Here is an 18,147-nt window from a genome sequence, read left to right as displayed (position 1 = left end):
ATCCTGTATAAATAAAAATAATGCGTGGCCACGACTTAGTAAGGTGTGGTAATGAGATGATTATGTTGTGGACACGACTTAGTAAAGCGTGGGAACAAGATTCAAATTAATCAATCACCCATTGTAGAACTGACTCTGTGTTTTTCCTTTCTTTCTTTTCTTTGCCGAGTTGAACAGCTGCCCATCTTGTGGGTCTGATGCTGCTGCCTCTTCTGCCTTGATCCGGGTGCCACTGCTCATTGTGCAAAGCTCACCCCCACAACCTGACCCCACTGATGCTGCTGCTGCTGCTGCATGAACTAAACTAATCAAATTAATCGTTTGCTCCACCTGTTTTCCCTGTTTTTGTACTATAATACTTTATACTAACAATGTTTTACTATCCGGTGTCGACCAGAGGAGGATGGGTTCCCCTTCTGAGTCTTGGTTCCTCTCAAGGTTTCTTCCTGTTTCTCTAGGGAGTTTTTCCTTGCCACTGTCGCCACTGGCGACACTCATGGGGGCTCGGACCTGGATTTCTTTTCTTTTTAATGCTCATTTCCTTGTAAAGCTGCTTTGTGACAACACCGGTTGTAAAAAGCGCTATATAAATAAACTTTACTTACTTACTTACTTACTTAATGCGTGGCCACGACTTAGTAAGTCGTGATCTCGTTCCCACACCTTACTAAGTCATGCCCACGCCTTACTAAGTCACACATTATTTTTATTTATACAGGATGTCATCATCAGGGCTCTGTAATAGGGGACTATAGTGGACTATCCAAATAAAGTGAGACCCAGTAGTCAAGTACATGAGAAAACAAATGCATGCGTCAGTTTCTTATCATCATGCAGACTAATATATGGTCTAACATGAGCAAACGGCAGTTTGAATAACGTTCTCAATGTGTGCTTTAATTCAGAATCAAACAGTTCACCCAGATTCCTCACTACTGCTTTAACCAGTGGGGACAGACTTCCTTAATTACCCTCATAATTTTATCTGTTTTAGCATTGATCCCAATAAGAAGAATTTCAGTTTTTTCTGCATTACGTTTAAGGAAATTTCTATTTATCCACTTAACAATATTGGCTATGCAGTCTGTCAGAGCATTTAGAGCAGTGGTGCTGTTTGGCTCAGCATATGTGTAAAGCTGGATGTCGTCTGTGTAGCTATGGAGATGTTATAGACATCGTGACCCCTGGTTCCTATCACCACCACTGTAAAGAAATCTGAGACAGTAAGTTTCTCTACAGTGAATCATGTCACATCAATCCACTCTGAATGACTTGGTTTACATCACAACAGTTCAGTCGTGCCGAAATTTTGAAAACTTGATGGAATTCCCCTTTAAACAGACTAACAGGAAAGGGCAGCTGGATGCTTTTGGGCAGGTATCCGTGTCACATTTTATCTCCACGTGTTCTACCCTTTAATGCAGATGTTAGATTGATGAACCATTTGACTCAAATGGGGTCTTCAGTCATTGAACTGTAAAGGTGGGTCCCTTCAGGCAGAGATGGCACCACAGCACCCTCACCATGATTCATCGAGCTGTGAGGAAAGCGTTCCTGATCCTTTCACACAACTGCAGAATTGCCTAGTTTCCTGCTGCAGTGAGTTTGTTGTTACCTCTAGATTCTTCACATTATAACCCTGACATTGCTTTCACTCTAAGTAGCCACTGAGTCGTGGCGGCGCTCTGGTGGAGTGGACCTTATTACACCGGTTCATTTTCAGGTGAACTCCATCACCACTTTTCTTTCAAAAACAATATTCTCACGGCTTCAGCTGTTCGACAGCACTATTAAGTCCTGTTCCACATTTCCAGAACTCAGTGTTCCTTGTGCTAGTCTCAGCTTTTCAGCACACGTTGCCTTTTTCTCGGACACGGCGTCCTGCGCCTCTAATGGATGTAGCAGTACGACAGAGTGGGTTGGCTCCAGCAGAGCTTTGGAGGAAAAGGTCGGTGTGCTGGCCGGCCAATCGTCGAGCTGAAAGAAGTCAGAGTAATATATGTCAGAGTTATTTCAGTATATGTACAGCGTATACATGCATAAGTCACTTATACATCTAGAATATGCCACACTCTTAAAAAAAGACAGTTCTTTAAGGGTTCTTTAGTAAAGAAAATGTTCTATAAAGAACGATAAACACTCAAAGAATGATTATCATGGAAGAGTTCTTCAGAATGTGTTGTAGATGGCTGTATAGAACCTTTTTAAAAAGGGGGTTCATCTATTGTTACTATGTCAAGCTTGTAACAATAGAAGAACTATTTTGAGTGCTATATAGAACCCTTTTCAAAGAGGTTATATAGGGCTTTATATATAGAACCATCTACAGCACATGCTCCATCATTCTGAAGAACCCTTTCATAATGCTTCAATGTAACAATTCAAGAATAATGTACAAAATATCATTAAAAGATTCAGAAAATCTGGAGAAATCTCTGTATGTAAGGGACAAGGCCACGATCTTTGGGCCCTCAGGCAGCACTGCATCAAAAACAGGCATGATTCTCTAGTGGAAATTACTGTATGGGATCAGAAACACTTCTGAAAACCGCTGTCTGTGAAAACAGTTTGTCGCTGCATTTACAAAAGCAAGTTAAAACTCTAAAATGCAAAGAAGAAAGCATATATAAACATGATCCAGAAATGCTGCCACCTTCTCTGGGCCTGAGCTCATTTAAAATGGACTGAGGGGAAGTGGAAACTGTTCTCTGCTCCGATGAATCAACATTTGAAATTCTTTTTGGAAATCATGGACACTGTGTCCTCTGGGCTAAAGACCCCTCAGCTTGTTATCAGTGCACAAATCAAAAGCCAGTATTCATGATGGTCTAGGGGGGCATTAGTGCACATGGCATGGGTGACGTGCACATCTGTGAAGGCACCATTAATGCTGAACGATAAATACATGTTTTGGCAACATATGCTGCCATTTAGACTACATCTTTTTCAGGGAAGGCCTTAATTATTTCAACAAGACAATGTCAAACCACAGACCTGTCACCACTGATAACATTTGGCGCATTATGAAATGAAAAACACAACAAAGGAGATCCAGAACTGTTGAGAAGCTGAAATTCTATATTAAACAGTGGTAAATATGCCCCTGTCCCAACTTTTTTGGAACGTTTTGTAGGCATCAAATTCAAAATGGGCACATATTTTTCAAAAAACAATAAAATTTCTCAGTTTCAACATTTGATATGTTGTCTTTGTATTTTTTTCCTTTAAAAATATGGTTCATAAGATTTGTATATCATTGCATTCTATTTTTATTTACATTCTGCACAGCATCCCAACTTTTTTGGAAATAGGGTTGTATTTATACCAAATTATTCCAGTGTTGGGGTTCAAAATTGAACTTATGTTTATACTCACCAGTGCACCAGGCAGCGCTTCTTTATGACACACAACCTGCCTGAGCCGTGGACCGCAGTGTGGTAGCCTCCAGCCCAGGGCCAAAGCAATGGCCACTGCTATCAACACAGCAACACTCACAGTGACAGGCTTATGCCAGAGGGACTGGTGTCCTAGTCCGAAAGGAAACATTCAGCTCAAGCAGTTTAGGGCAGTTATGTAAGGTTAGGATTACACTGGCCATCAAAAGTTTGGGGACACCTGCCTTTTTGCTACACCTGCTACTTAACTAAGCAAAATGCCTGCAAATAGGGCTGGTCAATATGATGATATCTATTGTAATCATGATAAATGAATTGACAATATGTCACAATATGCTCGCCTGAGTATGTTGTGTATATTAGAAGTACTTAAAGAACACCAAACAACTGCATATTTTATTAAAAAGAAGTATTATTAAACCTGTTTAAATGGATTTAGTGCAGCATATGAATATGAATATGAAACTGCTGGTTCTGTTTGTCCATTCCAGCTCACCAGATGTAAGAAAAAAATATCGTGACATATCGTCTATTGTTAAAATTGATTTAAGTATCATGATATATTTTTGCCATATCGCTCACCCCTACTTGCAAAGCCTTACTGATCGTAAAGCAGTGCTAACCCTTTGGGATTATTTAGCTTCAACACTCAGCCTCACCTTCATTGAAGTGTCCTCTGCGCTATGAAGAGCAGATTTCCCTAAATAATGATTTGACAGATTTGTTGAAAGCACACCTTGCAACCCATTTGGCCCAAACAGCTGAAAGGTTTGAGTGCTGACATAGCAAGGGGGTCAAAATGTGTTGACTTTTGCTTTATTCCGAAACTAAGACTGACATTTTTTCAGTTGTTTCTTCGGTTTTGCAGTTTATGAGGAGAAAAATAACGAGATTTAACCAGCGTTTAATGTACTAAGCTATTACGAACAAAGAAAACACGCTTGTAAAGCTGGACGACCCCAAACTTTTCACAGTTCACTAAAGGGACACAGTGTAACTGAGACTCACTCAGTACAGAGACGCAGTGCGTTTCAGTGCTGCTGGATTTGTTGATGCTCTCCAGCAGCGCCTCTGCTCTCACACAGTGGGTCCCTCCGTTTTGCTGGGTGTCGAAGGAGAAGTGATACGGTTGAGCTCTGATCACTTGACTTGAAGCCTGGAAAGAGGAAAGCTTGATTAGACTCAGCAGCGGATCTGTCAATATAATTGTAATGTTGGCAGAAACAAAGAGGCAGGATTCAAATGCAAGTCCTTGGTTTTATTAAAAATCCATTCCACAACGATGACAAAACAAAGACAGAACACTCTGAACTAAATACTGGAACATGAAGAAAACCAACGACAGAGGGACATGAGGAAACTAAAAAAATACTGAGATAACCTCAACAGGGCCTGAGAGAACAAAACACCAAGCATATATAAATACACATAGAACAGACCAGAAACACCTGAGACTAATGAGAAGGTGGGGCCACAGACAACAGACGGGTGAGTCGGATAACAAGAAGGGAGGAGACAAAGACCAAAACAACAAGCACATGGAACAAGTAAACAAAGGCTGAAACAGAGAAAGACAAGGACAGGGCAAGACAGGATGTTGCAATAATCAGGATCTGCCTTAAATTGTTAAAGTCAAATGTGCAAAAATGTCCCTTTACCCCAAAAAATGTAGCCGATCGACCAAGACATGTTTGTTGGCATTAGCTTCTTTAGTATTTTTGCTATGGAGCTACTGGGCTAATGAAGCTAACAAGTAAAGAAAGCTTACGTATAAAAATGTGTATATGTAGCATAGCTAAAACCAGTAGTAGCGGTCATGTTGGTTTCATTATTACAGTCTTCTAGATAATAGTCACATATCTAGAACATCGGAACAATGAAACCAAAACTCAATCTAAACAAAGGCCCTAAACAGAGAGTATGAACTGAATATCTCTTCACTGTGAAAGATCCACAGCAGAGACAGATCCTGACCAAGTACAGGCTCAGTGACCACAGTCTGGCCAATGGGCTGATATAAAAAATCCCAGCTGCCCAGAGAGAGAAGAATGTGTGGTCACTGTGAGAGCAGTGAGGTTGAGAGAGCGACACTGCGAAAAATTCAAATTGACATGAGAAAATTCTCCCAAATTTTGAAATCTGAAAAATCTGACCAGTTTTCTTTGGTAAAGGACACAGAACAACATCTCTAGCCCCCCACACCCTGACCCCACTGACCCGCTACCAAACCTCTCACAGGAAATAACATCATGGCTGTTATTTGGTTGCAGGCACGAGCCGTAGGCCATTCGGCAAACGTTAGTCTGATCTTCAGAGTCTGACCAAATCAGACTGAGCCATAAAACTGCCGCAATATCAAGTTTAGCTCAGTTTTGTCAGTTTTTTCCCAGATCAATATTAATGTTGTTTTGTTCCAGCCAGTCTGTAAAGCATCTTACAGCCCATTTAGTTTGGCGAATGGTGCTGGGTTCATTTCTGGTTGATTCCAGGTTATTTAGCTGTTCTTCTGTCACAGCTGCCGACTGAAAAGCTGCTCAGTGGTGATGACAGTTTGGGAATTTAGTGTAGTCTCATCTTCAGAGTCTGACCAAATCGGCTGTCGGTCAAATGTGATCTTAAACAGTGTCCATTTTCTGTTTGTGGCAAAGTAAGAAGTAAAACGTTCAGATGGCTCCTACAGCTGTCAAAGTCGTTGCTTAGCAACGGCATCTCAGTGGAGTGATATAGTGTTTGTGAAAAACTTGTGATGTTATGGCGAAAAAACAGCACAGTTAGAACTGTTCTCAACCAATCAGCTTGCGTGGCCGGAACTAACTGTTGTATAATAATTATCATTATGTTACTGTCATGAATTATAGAATGGCTATTAATTCTACAAAGTGTGTCCAGCTTTGAAGTTTATATGCTTTAACAATATTGTATGTAAGTCATGTCAACAGTTGTCCAGTATGTCGTCCAGGGTCAGAAACTACACGAGCCAGTCTATTTGAGATCACGTAACACCTCGACATGGTGTTGTGGTCACTGTATGATGAATTAAGCGTGCAGTTTAGCACAGTGCTAACTGATACTTGTTAGCTACGCTAGCTTTGTAGCTCCTATGCAAACATAAAGAAGCAAACTTCAGCCACCAAACATGTCGTGAGTCATCTGCCACATTTGGGGTGAGTGGGTCAGTTGTGTGAATACCATATTTCATCATATTCTGATAATTGATAATCTGTTGTGAAGTTTAGTTGATGCTCACACTCTGCTCGTCTCCTTCCCTCCACATGCGGAGGTTTATGGTGATCAGTGGGAGAAGCTCACTGAAGCCCACCTGGATGAGGCTTCCTGTCACAGTCACGCTCATGTTTGGAGCCATCAGCACAGCTGACCAGTGGAGGAAAACAAAAGGTCAAACTGAGGGTGTTTTTAGAAAAAACTATATACTGACATTCTAAAATCGATGATTGGGCCTCATTCAGCAACCGTTCTCAAGAAGACATTTCTTCTTAAAAACCTCTTAAAAATTATGCAGTTATTATGACGATTCTGACCTTCACCTCTGTGTTCTTATTTGGGATTTGTTCTTAGGTGAGAACAGAATCTACACACTTAAGAGCACGAAGGTGAGAACAGTTCTGCGCTTTAAGAACTCGTCATAAATCTGGACTTTTTCTCAGGACCTTTTTTACAAAAACAGTTTTATGAACAAACTTAGGGAGGTATTAGTGAATGAGGCTCATTGGGTTCAATAAACTGAAGTCTGATTACAGATAAATGTATAAAATTATTCTAATATGCTAATATGTAGAAAGTTTAAATAATTAAAATGTTTAGTTTTGGCCTGTTTCAAATTGATATTTGATGATGTATTTCTGGAAGAGCAGAATGTTTAGGTGATGCTGAGTTACTGCTCGAAAATATATGCATTTTTGCTCCTTTTCCTACATTTTTAAGCCTGTAGAAATAAATGTATATTTCTCTGTAGTTCTAATCAATTTATACATTTTAAAGATGTTTATGTGTTGGCATCTGAAGACATACAAAACAAAGAATATCAGCTCATAATTCCCATATTGGAGCGTTCCTAATAAAATAAACATCCAGAATGAAGTTCTAATTAAATGAATATCCAGAATGTCTTGTATTTCAAAAGTAATGGTCAAATCTCAAGACAGATAACTTTAATAGGTAACTACAATGTACTGGTTATCACCGAATCATTTAATAATGTCTTGCTAATTTCAAAAACCTTATTGAATTAAACATCTAAAAAATAGTTTATTGGGAAATATTATTAGATAAAATAATAAGTGATTCTAGTCCTTTGATAGTGTATTGTAATAAGAATAATATGACAGTATTGTAATAAGAATAATGTGACGTCAGTGTTTGTGTGACATTGGTGTCAGAAGTATCCAGAATGCCTAACTGTTTCTGCGGTTGAAGGTTGATGGAAGTTGTGTCCATGAGGTTTGTCCACCGCATTGCGCTTGGACACCGACACTGTAATCAGAGTCAGATCCGAGGTCAAGGGTCAAGTCACACTCGGTCTGAACGATGTCCTGGCAGTCATACGCGTCCACCCAGCTTCCATTCAGCATGTCTGTTTCATACTCCCTGCAGGAAAGTGAATAGAATTACTAGAGTTACTGTGGACATGATTTAACTTTTTTTATCTTAATAGTTCATGTCTCTGGTCATATTAAGCAACGTTCATCGGGTCATTTTTTAAAGACAAAATTCTTGTTTTCCTGTAATCTTCCATCAGAATGTAACAATTTTTTCCGACTCTAAAACTTTTTGAGTTTTGATGAGGTCACTGTGCACCAGCAGACGGGGCAAAATAAAATGAACCAATAATATTGTATCAACCTGCTACTGGCTGGCTCTGGTTCCGAGGAGCTCCGGAAGCATGGCCATGTAAGCAGCCATGCACAGAGGCTCATGGTAGGCGCATGCACTCCTAAAAATGGACTTGTTTGTTAATTTCACTGTTTGTTAGTTAAAGGTATGTGTTTATTGTGTTAATCTGTGTCGGGAGAGGGTGCGTGGGCATTTTGTGTTGGAGGTTGGTCACTGTGACGGTGAACTCTGTGGCTAGTGGTGACCTCCCCTTGTGAGTTCAATGCTTTGTATGTGCCTTTCTGCCCTGGTGTTTAATAAGGGGCACTTATCATGGTGGAATCATGGTCATCCCTGTGTATTACTCTACGCCGATGCTACAATATGACATTTCACCTTCCACCTCCCTACACCCCAACCTCAGCTAGCTCAGAGACCCTCCATCATACTGAGTTTATATCGTAGTGAAGAAGGAAAATGATGGTCATTTTTTCTTTCTCAGGTTGAATTAAGTTAAATGGACAGAGTTTTGCAAACATGTCATCGCTGTCAAAACCTTGTAACCTATACACCCATACAGAGTGGACCAAAAGAAGTGGAACTACAGAAGGGGTCCAGACAGAATGGACCAAAAGAACTGAAACAACAGAAGTGGTCATTACAGAGTGGACCAAAATAAATGGAACAACAGAAGTGGTCTGTATAGAGTGGACCAAAAGAAGTGGTCATTACAGTGTGGACCAAAAGAAGTGGAACAACAGAAGTAGTTCATATAGAACGGACCAAAAGAAGTGAAACAACAGGAGTGGTCATTACAGAGTGGACCAAAAGAAGTGGTCATTACAGAGTGGACCAAAATAAATGGAACAGAAATGGTCTGTATAGAGTGGACCAAAAGAAGTGGTCGTTACAGAATGGACCAAAAGAAGTGGAACAACAGGAGTGGTCATTACAGAGTGGACCAAAAGAAGTGGAACAGAAGTGGTCATTACAGAGTGGACCAAAAGAAGTGGTCATTACAGAGTGGACCAAAAGAAGTGGAACAGAAGTGGTCTGTATAGAGCGGACCAAAAGAAGTCGTCATTACAGAGTGGACCAAAAGAAGTGGAACAACAGAAGTGGTCATTACAGAGTGGACCAAAAGTGGACCAATAGGAGCGGTCCATACAGAGTCAGAAACAACATAAGCAAGTCTGTACTCACCCCTGAAACTTTACAGAGTAGTGGACGGTACTGCAGGCTGCCTGCAGGGGGCTCCACTTCAGCAGGTGTCTCATATTCACAGACTGTATTGAGAGGTTTTGAGGGGCCGGCAGCAGAGATGCATCTACAAAACGATGGGGAATATTGAGATGGTTTTCTTTTTGTTTTACTTTATATTGATCACATGGCTGCTTCTTATTTTGGTGCTTGTTTTAAAAAATTGTATTATGCTTCTATTACACAGCTCTGTCAGAGGTGGCAGTAACTACTACTCAGTTACATGTACTAAAGGAAGTATTTTGATGGATTTGTGCTTTCCTAAGTATTTTTTTTCCTAAGTACTTTTAACTGCTACACAAATATATTTGTGAGGACAATAATCTACATTTTATTCGGTTACAATTTAGTTGTTAACATTAAGTTACTTTCTTTGTTTGGGGTTTCATTTTTGTTTTTTTTGGTTCATCTCCTGTGGCCGCCAGTATAAACATCTTAAGTATTTGTCTTAGGTTAGCTTAGTGATTTGCATAATTCAATGGTTAAGATGCAAACAGAGTCATTCAGAGTGGTTTGGTGTGAAATGGTTGATTGTAGAGACTCTTTACAGTGGTGGTGATAGGAAGCAGGGGTCACCATGACTCCAACACAAATATAGCCATTTTATTTACTATACAGAACCACCAGTGAACCAACACGAGTCTTCTGAGTTTTTCTATGGAATGTTGATGATGGTAAAATAGCGGAAAATCTGAGAAAATACACTTTCTTTGGGAACTAGTTTGTCTCACAGTGCCCTGCATGTATCCCCCACAAGAATGAATGTTTAAGGCCAATACCTCCTCGAAACTATCATTAAATAATCGTAAATAATGGACGTCTGGTTCCTATCACCACCACTGTGAACAAATATGACTCTGTAAGTTTCTCTAAAACTGAGCATTTCATACCAAACCAACTCAGAATGACACTGTTTACGTGTTAGAATAGAATAGAATAGAATACTTTATTGTCCATTTCATTTACACAAAACGGAATTTTATGTAAAACACAACAAAAATACAACCCTTAACATTTACAATACAATTTAGAAATATTTACATTTAGCAACAGTTACAAATATTAAAGAAAAAGGAGACGAGGGAACAAAACAGTTTCACAATATACCACAGATAAATAAAAGTACATATGGAAATGAATTCTCTAAGGAATTAGGTGAACCCACGGGGAATAAAAGTGTGGAGGTGCTGTGTCCTTCACTCTGTTCTCCTCCTACATGGCCTGCTGTTAGTGTGTGTGTCTGTGTGTGTATGTGTTTGTATATGTGTGTGTGTGAGGTTGGACAACATGGACAGGCTGCTGACTGGCTACAGCTGCTAAAGGAGAACCCTACACTGGACACTCTACACTACTCCCACAGACAGTGTACAGAGCCCAGAGGCGAAATTACATATGAAACCACACATTCCACACATATATACTATATGCTGACAGTTTATGCATACATCTCTGATGGTAATCATCTAAATACATTGATATCATCTAAATACATTGATAAATACATTGAGAAAATATGTTCTTAATTTCAGGTTGTTCATCTCCTATGATCTTACTAGGCTGGTTTGTGACCCATGACAGTTTATTTTTCTATTTGACTGATAGGTTTCCATACCATGATACAATATTAAATGTGAGGACACTTTCAGTAAGTGATCTATAGACCATGGTGAGAGTATGTTTACTAGTGTTAAAGCTCCTTAATGTCCTGAGAAGAGCAAGGATTTCTAATGTATATAATTCACATTATCCTGAAAGGCAGAGTTTTTTATCAAATGCTGTTCCTGAATGAGTGATTTGCTCCACTTTCTGACCCTTTCTACTGACTGGCAGCTGAAGTGCCCTCTTTCATTTTGCCTCCTATGCAAAGCTATATACACACACAATATCTATTCTAAATACTGTCGTATCTCAGGGGTGTGTTTTGTCCCCTTTGTTGTTCTATACATAGAAATACAGAACAACAAAGGGGACAAAACACAGCCCTGAGATACGACAGAATTTAGAATAGATATTGTTAATGTGGACTCGCTGGGGTCATTCACTCAGGAACTCTTTGACTTAGTAGACCAAAGTATTACTGACATTCAAGCTATGCAAGCACTTTAAAGAAGAATGTGGCTGAACTGTCTTAAAGGCTGCAGAAAAATCCACAAAAATGTGAATTAGTTTTGTTCACCGCTGGTGAACTTTGTCCAAAGGAATATACGTAAATAAGTATAATCAACCTCATGGTTAACTTGATACTGCATGGGATCCATACATTCACTTATGTGAGATAAAAGGTCCTGCTGAACTAGGTGCTCCATGCTTTTACTACATAATGATGTGAGGGCAATAGATGGAAAATCAATTAAAGGTGCAGTGTGTAAAATTAAGTGGCATCTAGCGGTGAGGTTGCAGAATACTCCTCCCTCACCTCTCCCTTTCCAAGTATGTAGTAGAACCTGTGGTCCAGTTTTTGCTTCTTTGATGATGAGGGTTCACCCTCCCTCACTTTTTCATGTGCTAAATTATAAGTATGATCATCCATTTATCAAAAGTCGGGCTCTCAAACTTCTCACAAGACAAAATGGTCAGCCATCACTGATGCATCTTCTTCCTACATCTTCCGATGCTATAGCGCCACCAAATCTAAGCTGCGTCTTCAAACTAAAAATGTGAAAGGTGCTCTCTAGAGCCAGTGTTTGCTTTGACCATTCGGGCTGCTGTAGTAACATGGCAGCCTCTGTTGGAAGAGAACCTTGTACACTAATGAAAATATGGTTTTGTATACTATATTCCATTTCTGCTAATAGATACCCATACATGTTACACACTGCACCTTTAATGCTTTAGCTTGAGATGTTTTGGGCACTGGAACGATTGTGACCACTTTCCAAGAATGAGGAATAAAGCTTGCATTAAGAAAGATTTGGAATAGCTGAGTGAAAATCCTCATTGCAAAGCACATTGCTTAAATTTAGCTCATCTGGACCAGGGGCTTTATGAGGATTAGTCTTTCAAACACAGAAATCACCTCCTGCTTCTGTAAAATCATGCAACTAGGAGCCACTTCAACACAAGCAGCCTCACACTTTACTAAAACCATGCCTAACAAATCTTGAACAAAACATGTGTCTGTGGGACACATTTTTTTAATGTTTACCAAAAGAAAAAATGATGATTTATTATTATTTCAACCTCAGATTTCTTGGCCTTTGCTCACTTTCTGTGAAGAACATATAAAATAACCCATTTTCAGTGTCTTCACTCTGTTCACCCCCCACACATTTATATTACACATGTGGTGTTGGGTGAACCCGCAGGGAATAAAAGTGTGGAGGTGCTGTGTCCTTCACTCTGTTCTCCTCCTACATGGCCTGCTGTTAGTGTGTGTGTGTGTGTGTGTGTGTGTGTGTGTGTGTGAGGGTGGACAACATGGACAGGCTGCTGACTGGCTACAGCTGCTAAAGGAGAACCCTACGCTGGACACTTGTGATATTTTAAAGATCTGGTATTTTTACATAAACTGTTATGGCTGTGTTGATTAAAAAACAATAATGCGGTGGGTCCAGCAGACCACTGAGTAACAAACACATCAACACCACACAAGGGTTAAGTCGATTTTTTTAAACTTCTAAATTTGTACTTCTCTAAAGTTGTTAGTTGAGTCATTGCAGTAACAATACTTTTACGGGAGTAGAGTAAGACTACTCCACTCCCACAGACAGTGTACAGAGCCCAGAGGCGAAATTACATATGAAACCACACATTCCACACATATATACCTGCTGACAGTTTATGCATACATCTCTGATGGTAATCATCTGTGTTTTCCAGTGCAGATAGATATGAATCTCACCACATTGTAGCACAACACACCTCGAATCCACATTCAAACTGTCAGAGAAACAGCTCTAACTTGATTTGCTTTACTAAAGCAAAAACAAAACTTGAGCGGGCCTATTGGGGGTCTCTTTAAGCCAGGCATGTCAAACTGGGGACCTTCCGGGCCAAAGTGCTGAGAAGATTAGCATGTACCCTCATCTAACACTCTGAATTCAGTTCATAAAGGCCTTGCTAATTAGCTGACGAGCTGAATCAGGTGTGTTTAATAAGGTAGTGCGCTGGAATCTCCAGGAATGGAGCCTGACACATGTGCTTTAAGCGATAGGCAAAAAAATCGAATTTTCCCCAATGTAGTGGATCAGCCAAGACAGGTTTCATGTCTGAAGTTTGCTTCTTTAGTTTTGCACTGTAGCTACGAGGCTAATGTAGCTCATGAGCTTAGTTGTATTTTAATTTTTCTCCATTTATGACATTTATGTGTCATAAAAACAGCCATAATTCACTTTTACATGAACATTTTCCAGCCTCTCTACAAGATTCAGAATTAAACTGTTTTTGTTACTGTGCCTTTAAAAGACTGATATATGTAAATGAGCTCTGTTCTGATTGGTTGTCCTGTATTGATGGGTGGGAGCTAAACTGCTGTAGGCGTATATTCGAGAATGTCTTGGGTTTCATAAATTTTCAAACTTGTTTATAAAGAAAGAAAACTCAGTTTTCAGTGTTTCATAAGCATTAGACTTACTAATGTGCTGTATGAAATACTGTTGTTTATAAAAAATGTGTTATACTGTGTCAGAAACCACCCTTTAATAGCAAGAGGATAGTGGTCCACTGTCGGCCCGCTAATGGCAAAGCTAGCAGTCCACTGGCATTTTGCTCAGCGTTTTCTGGGCGGCCCATCAGCGGTTAAGCAGAGTATTGGACAAAATTCCACTTATCATCACTCATTTTCCACTGACAGTCCAATTTACTGATTTTTCCTTACTTCCATTCATTAGTTATGCTTTGCACATTATTTTAGTATATAATTTAAATCTAGCACAGTGTCAGCAAAAGCATTTTCTATAAAATCATTTTATATCAGGCCTGGTCATTATTTTTTTTCTCTCAGTTGTTTGTAATATTTGTCTAAGTTTATTTTTTAAAATAAAAGTCTCTGCATTTAAAATCTGTTTGAAAAGATTAAAACTAGTTAGAGCTTGTATGCAGGACAGTAATCAGGGTGGTCCGACGGTGGACCAGCAATGGCAAACATTCAGCGGAGTGCCAACCTTATCAAGCCATCGGACCGATATATGCTCACTATCTGGGCAGAGATGCACTACGCTCAAGTCCGCGGCGCGTCTTCAGTAGAGAATTTTAGTTTTTGCTGCAGGCATTGCATTGTACGAAAATAAATCCTAATAAACCTGTCAGGTTAAACATTTCAAATAACAGGACTTTTATTACAGAAAAGCCTTCAGACTGAAGGACGTTTAAAGGGGGCTAAACAGATATAAACTGTTGATTAGTAGTTTATATAGCATATTAGCTAGCTAGCGGAATAACTAGTCTAGTCAAACTTTATTTGGTTCGAAAGGAATGTGACCCTTAACTTCTCCTAAACCTCCAGATAGACAACCTTAGCTATAGCTAGTATACTTGCTATCCAAACTACATGCTAACCAGTGGTTTCAAGTTGTTTTGCCTCTTTCCTATAAATACTGCATTTACAGCATGAAGTGCTTCATTCTATCCATCAGACTGAAGGTTTTTCTGTACAGAAAAGACTCGTTATTTGAAGTTGTGTGGAACCTGATGCCGCTGAGAGCTGCAGGAGAACTGCGCTGCGGTAAGGACTGCATGACCATAGCAAAACTGACAGACGCAGTCCGGTTTTTGAACTAAAGGTTTTTACAGAAATTTCACAGGTCATCAATCAGTCAACATACAGCTCAAGTCTGAGTTGTTGAACCTGCTAGAAAAACCACCAGTAAAACCAGCATGTTGTGTTCTGGATGCTGGTATGCTGGTCAGCAGCAACGCAAGCTGCTACGCTAATCCCTAGAAAAATCTGCATGTCGTCGCTGTCAGAATAAAACCTCATATCTCCAAAAAGCTAACTTTATAAGAGAAGGGAAGAATATCTTTAACTTTTAATGGAAACTGAGAGAGTAATTATTTATTCCAAGTCATTTTGGAGCATTTATGTTGGTCCCCAGATAGCGAGCATATATCGGTCTGCTGGCTTGATAAGGTCGGCATCCTACTAATCGTTTGCCACTGCTGGTCCACCCTCAGACCACCCAGATAACTGTCCTGCATACAAGCTCTAACTAGATTTTAATCTCATAAAAAAAAATTAAATGCACAGAGACTTTTATTTTGGAAAATAAACTAAGACAAATATTACAAACAACTGAGAGAAAAAAAAAATAATGACTAGGCCTCACATAAAATGATTTTATAGAAAATGTTACTGACACTGAGCTAGATTAAAATTTTTTACTAAACTAATTTGCAAAGTATAATAAAGGAAGGAAGGAAAAATCAGTAAATTGGACTGTGAGTGGAAAATGAGCGATGATGAATGGAACTCTGCTTAAACACCGGTGGGCCGCTCAGAAAACGCTGAGCAAAACACAAGTGGACTGCCAGCTTTGCCATCAGCGGGCCCACAGTGGTCCACTATCCTCTTGCTATCAGGGTCTATTCATCATGAAACGTTGACACAGTGTAAAGAGCGGCTGACGACAAACAGCAAAAATGGAGGTACAAGGTTTTGTCCTGACAATGTGTTGTGTTTGGGTGCTGGTATTTGGCATGTGCCGGCATGACCATGCTGGGTGACCAGCTAAACCAGAAGCAAACCAGCACTAGGCCAGCATAAATCAACATAAAGTCACAATCTTTATCTGAAGCCATATAAGCAATTGTGTAATTTACCCATACAGTTATCGCAATGCTAATCAATCCACACAAGCTTTCATGACTTGTTAGCTACATTAGCCTCGTAGTTCTAGTGCAAAACTAAATGAACACCAGACATCATGTCTTAGCTGATTGACTGGAACCATGTCTGAGCTTCAGTACTTACAGTTCAGAGCAATGTTGAGGAGCAGGAGCGTCTGACATCTGGTGAAGCTTCTGGTCCGGACCATAACCTCCCGTTTGAGATGTCTGGAAGCTTCTATTTCTCTTTTCTGAAAGGTTCACCATATGTGCAGTGCCCCCAGCATCACTCTATAGCACCTTATCCCATACTATAAGCTGATGACTGGGACAGAATGGATCTTTTGTCCCAGTGAAAATTTTTTATTTTTATTTTTTCGGGTAAAAACAGAGAAGTGGAGACTGAGTGAGGTTTTCTGTGTTCTCTAGTCCGTATCTGTGTGTGTGTGTGTGTGTGGGAAACGTGAATGTGCCCAAAGGTGTGTGTAAAGGACAGTGTAACTGGTTTGGTGGTATTTCTAGATGAAGTAATTGGAAAATCTCACCTGCACAACTGGTTTGTAAGGCCACGCCCACTGCTCATGTTTTCTAATGCTGTGTGGGATTTATTCAGGAGGCAGAGCTCGTAAAAGGCTGCTAATTGCCCTCCCTTAATGTAATTATGTTTATGGCAGTGTGAACGCCTCCTTGGAGATCAGGCGGAGAGATGCATTAGTGCGAATATGAATGTGCAGCTCTATGCAGAAGAATGTTCTGTAGCGTTTTAAGGAATGTAAAGAAATTATGTTTTTCACAGGCCTAAAAATACTTAAGTAGTTGCACTTGGTTACTATACTTAAATATTATTTTGGACGATTTGTACTTTACTTAAATGTTATTGAGATTGGATATTTTTACTCTTATTCAGCTACTTCAAAGTGTCCAAAATAATACTTAAGTAAGTGTATTTGGGGTCTCTACTTAAGTATTATTTTGGAGGATTTGTACTTTATTCTAATATTTTTAAGATTGAATACTTAAACTTATCTACATTAAATTACAAATCCTCCAAAATAATACTTAATTAAATGTAATTGGTTACTATACTTAAGTATTATTTTGGAGAACTTGTACTTTATTGAAATATTTTTGAGATTGAATACTTTTACTCTTACTTTGCGACATTTAAGTACAAATCCTCCAAAATAATACTTAAGGAATTGTACTTGGTTACTATGCTTAAGTATTGTTTTGGAGGATTTGTACTTTATTTGAGTATTATGGAGATTGAATACTTTTACTGTCACTCATCTACATGAAAGTACAAATTGTCCAAATGAATACTTAAATAAGTGTACTTGGGGTCTCTACTTAAGGATTATTTAGGAGGATTTGTATTTTACTCACATAGTTTTGAGACTGAATACTTTTACTCTTAATTAGCAGCATTAATTACAAATCCTCCTTAATAATACTTTAGTAAATGTACTTGGAGTCTCTACTTAAGTATTATTTTGGAGGAATTGTACTTTATTTTAAAATTTTTGAGATTTAGTACTTTTACTCATCTACATTAAATTACAAATCGTCCACAATAATACTTTAGTAAATGTACTTGGAGTCTCTACTTAAGTATTATTTTGGAGGATTTGTATTTTATTTGAGAATTATTGAGATTGTATACGTTTACCTTTACTTAGATACATTAAAGCACAAATCCTTCAAAATAATACTTAAGTAAATATGCGTAGGGTCTCTACTTAAGTATTATTTTTGGAGGATTTGTATTTTACTTGAGGATTATTGAGATTAAATACTTTAATTCTTACTTAGCTACATTAAAGTACAAATCCTCCAAAGTAATACTTAAGTAATTATATTTGGCTACTATACTTAAGTATAACTTTGGAAGACGTGTACT

General features: G+C 39.0%; 1 protein-coding gene across 1 annotated transcript; it reads right to left on the bottom strand.

Moving 5' to 3' along the window:
- Window positions 1–700: 700 nt before the first annotated feature.
- On the bottom strand, window positions 701–16,769 carry crfb16 (cytokine receptor family member B16). The gene is made up of 7 exons (XM_036555915.1): window positions 16,393–16,769; window positions 9,429–9,552; window positions 7,813–8,000; window positions 6,643–6,767; window positions 4,404–4,551; window positions 3,376–3,527; window positions 701–1,977 (listed from the first exon to the last, which is right to left on the bottom strand). Exons 1-7 carry the CDS (start codon window positions 16,454–16,456, stop codon window positions 1,771–1,773), a joined length of 1,008 nt encoding a protein of 335 aa, XP_036411808.1. The 5' UTR covers window positions 16,457–16,769; the 3' UTR covers window positions 701–1,770.
- Between the last annotated feature and the right edge of the window lie 1,378 nt (window positions 16,770–18,147).

This window comes from Colossoma macropomum, unplaced genomic scaffold (genome assembly GCF_904425465.1).
Source record: "Colossoma macropomum unplaced genomic scaffold, Colossoma_macropomum, whole genome shotgun sequence".
Classification (NCBI taxonomy): Eukaryota; Metazoa; Chordata; class Actinopteri; order Characiformes; family Serrasalmidae; genus Colossoma; species Colossoma macropomum.
This window is presented reverse-complemented; position numbering and strand designations above follow the sequence as displayed.

Coding starts and splice junctions, on each gene's coding strand:
- crfb16 (XM_036555915.1), bottom strand. CDS start 16,456: ATGGTCCGGACCAGAAGCTTCACCAGATGTCAGACGCTCCTGCTCCTC. Junction 8,001..9,428: donor TACTCTGTAAAGTTTCAGGG/GTGAGTACAGAC, acceptor ACTTTCCTGCAG/GGAGTATGAAACAGACATGC. Junction 3,528..4,403: donor GCACTGCGTCTCTGTACTGA/GTGAGTCTCAGT, acceptor CTTTCGGACTAG/GACACCAGTCCCTCTGGCAT.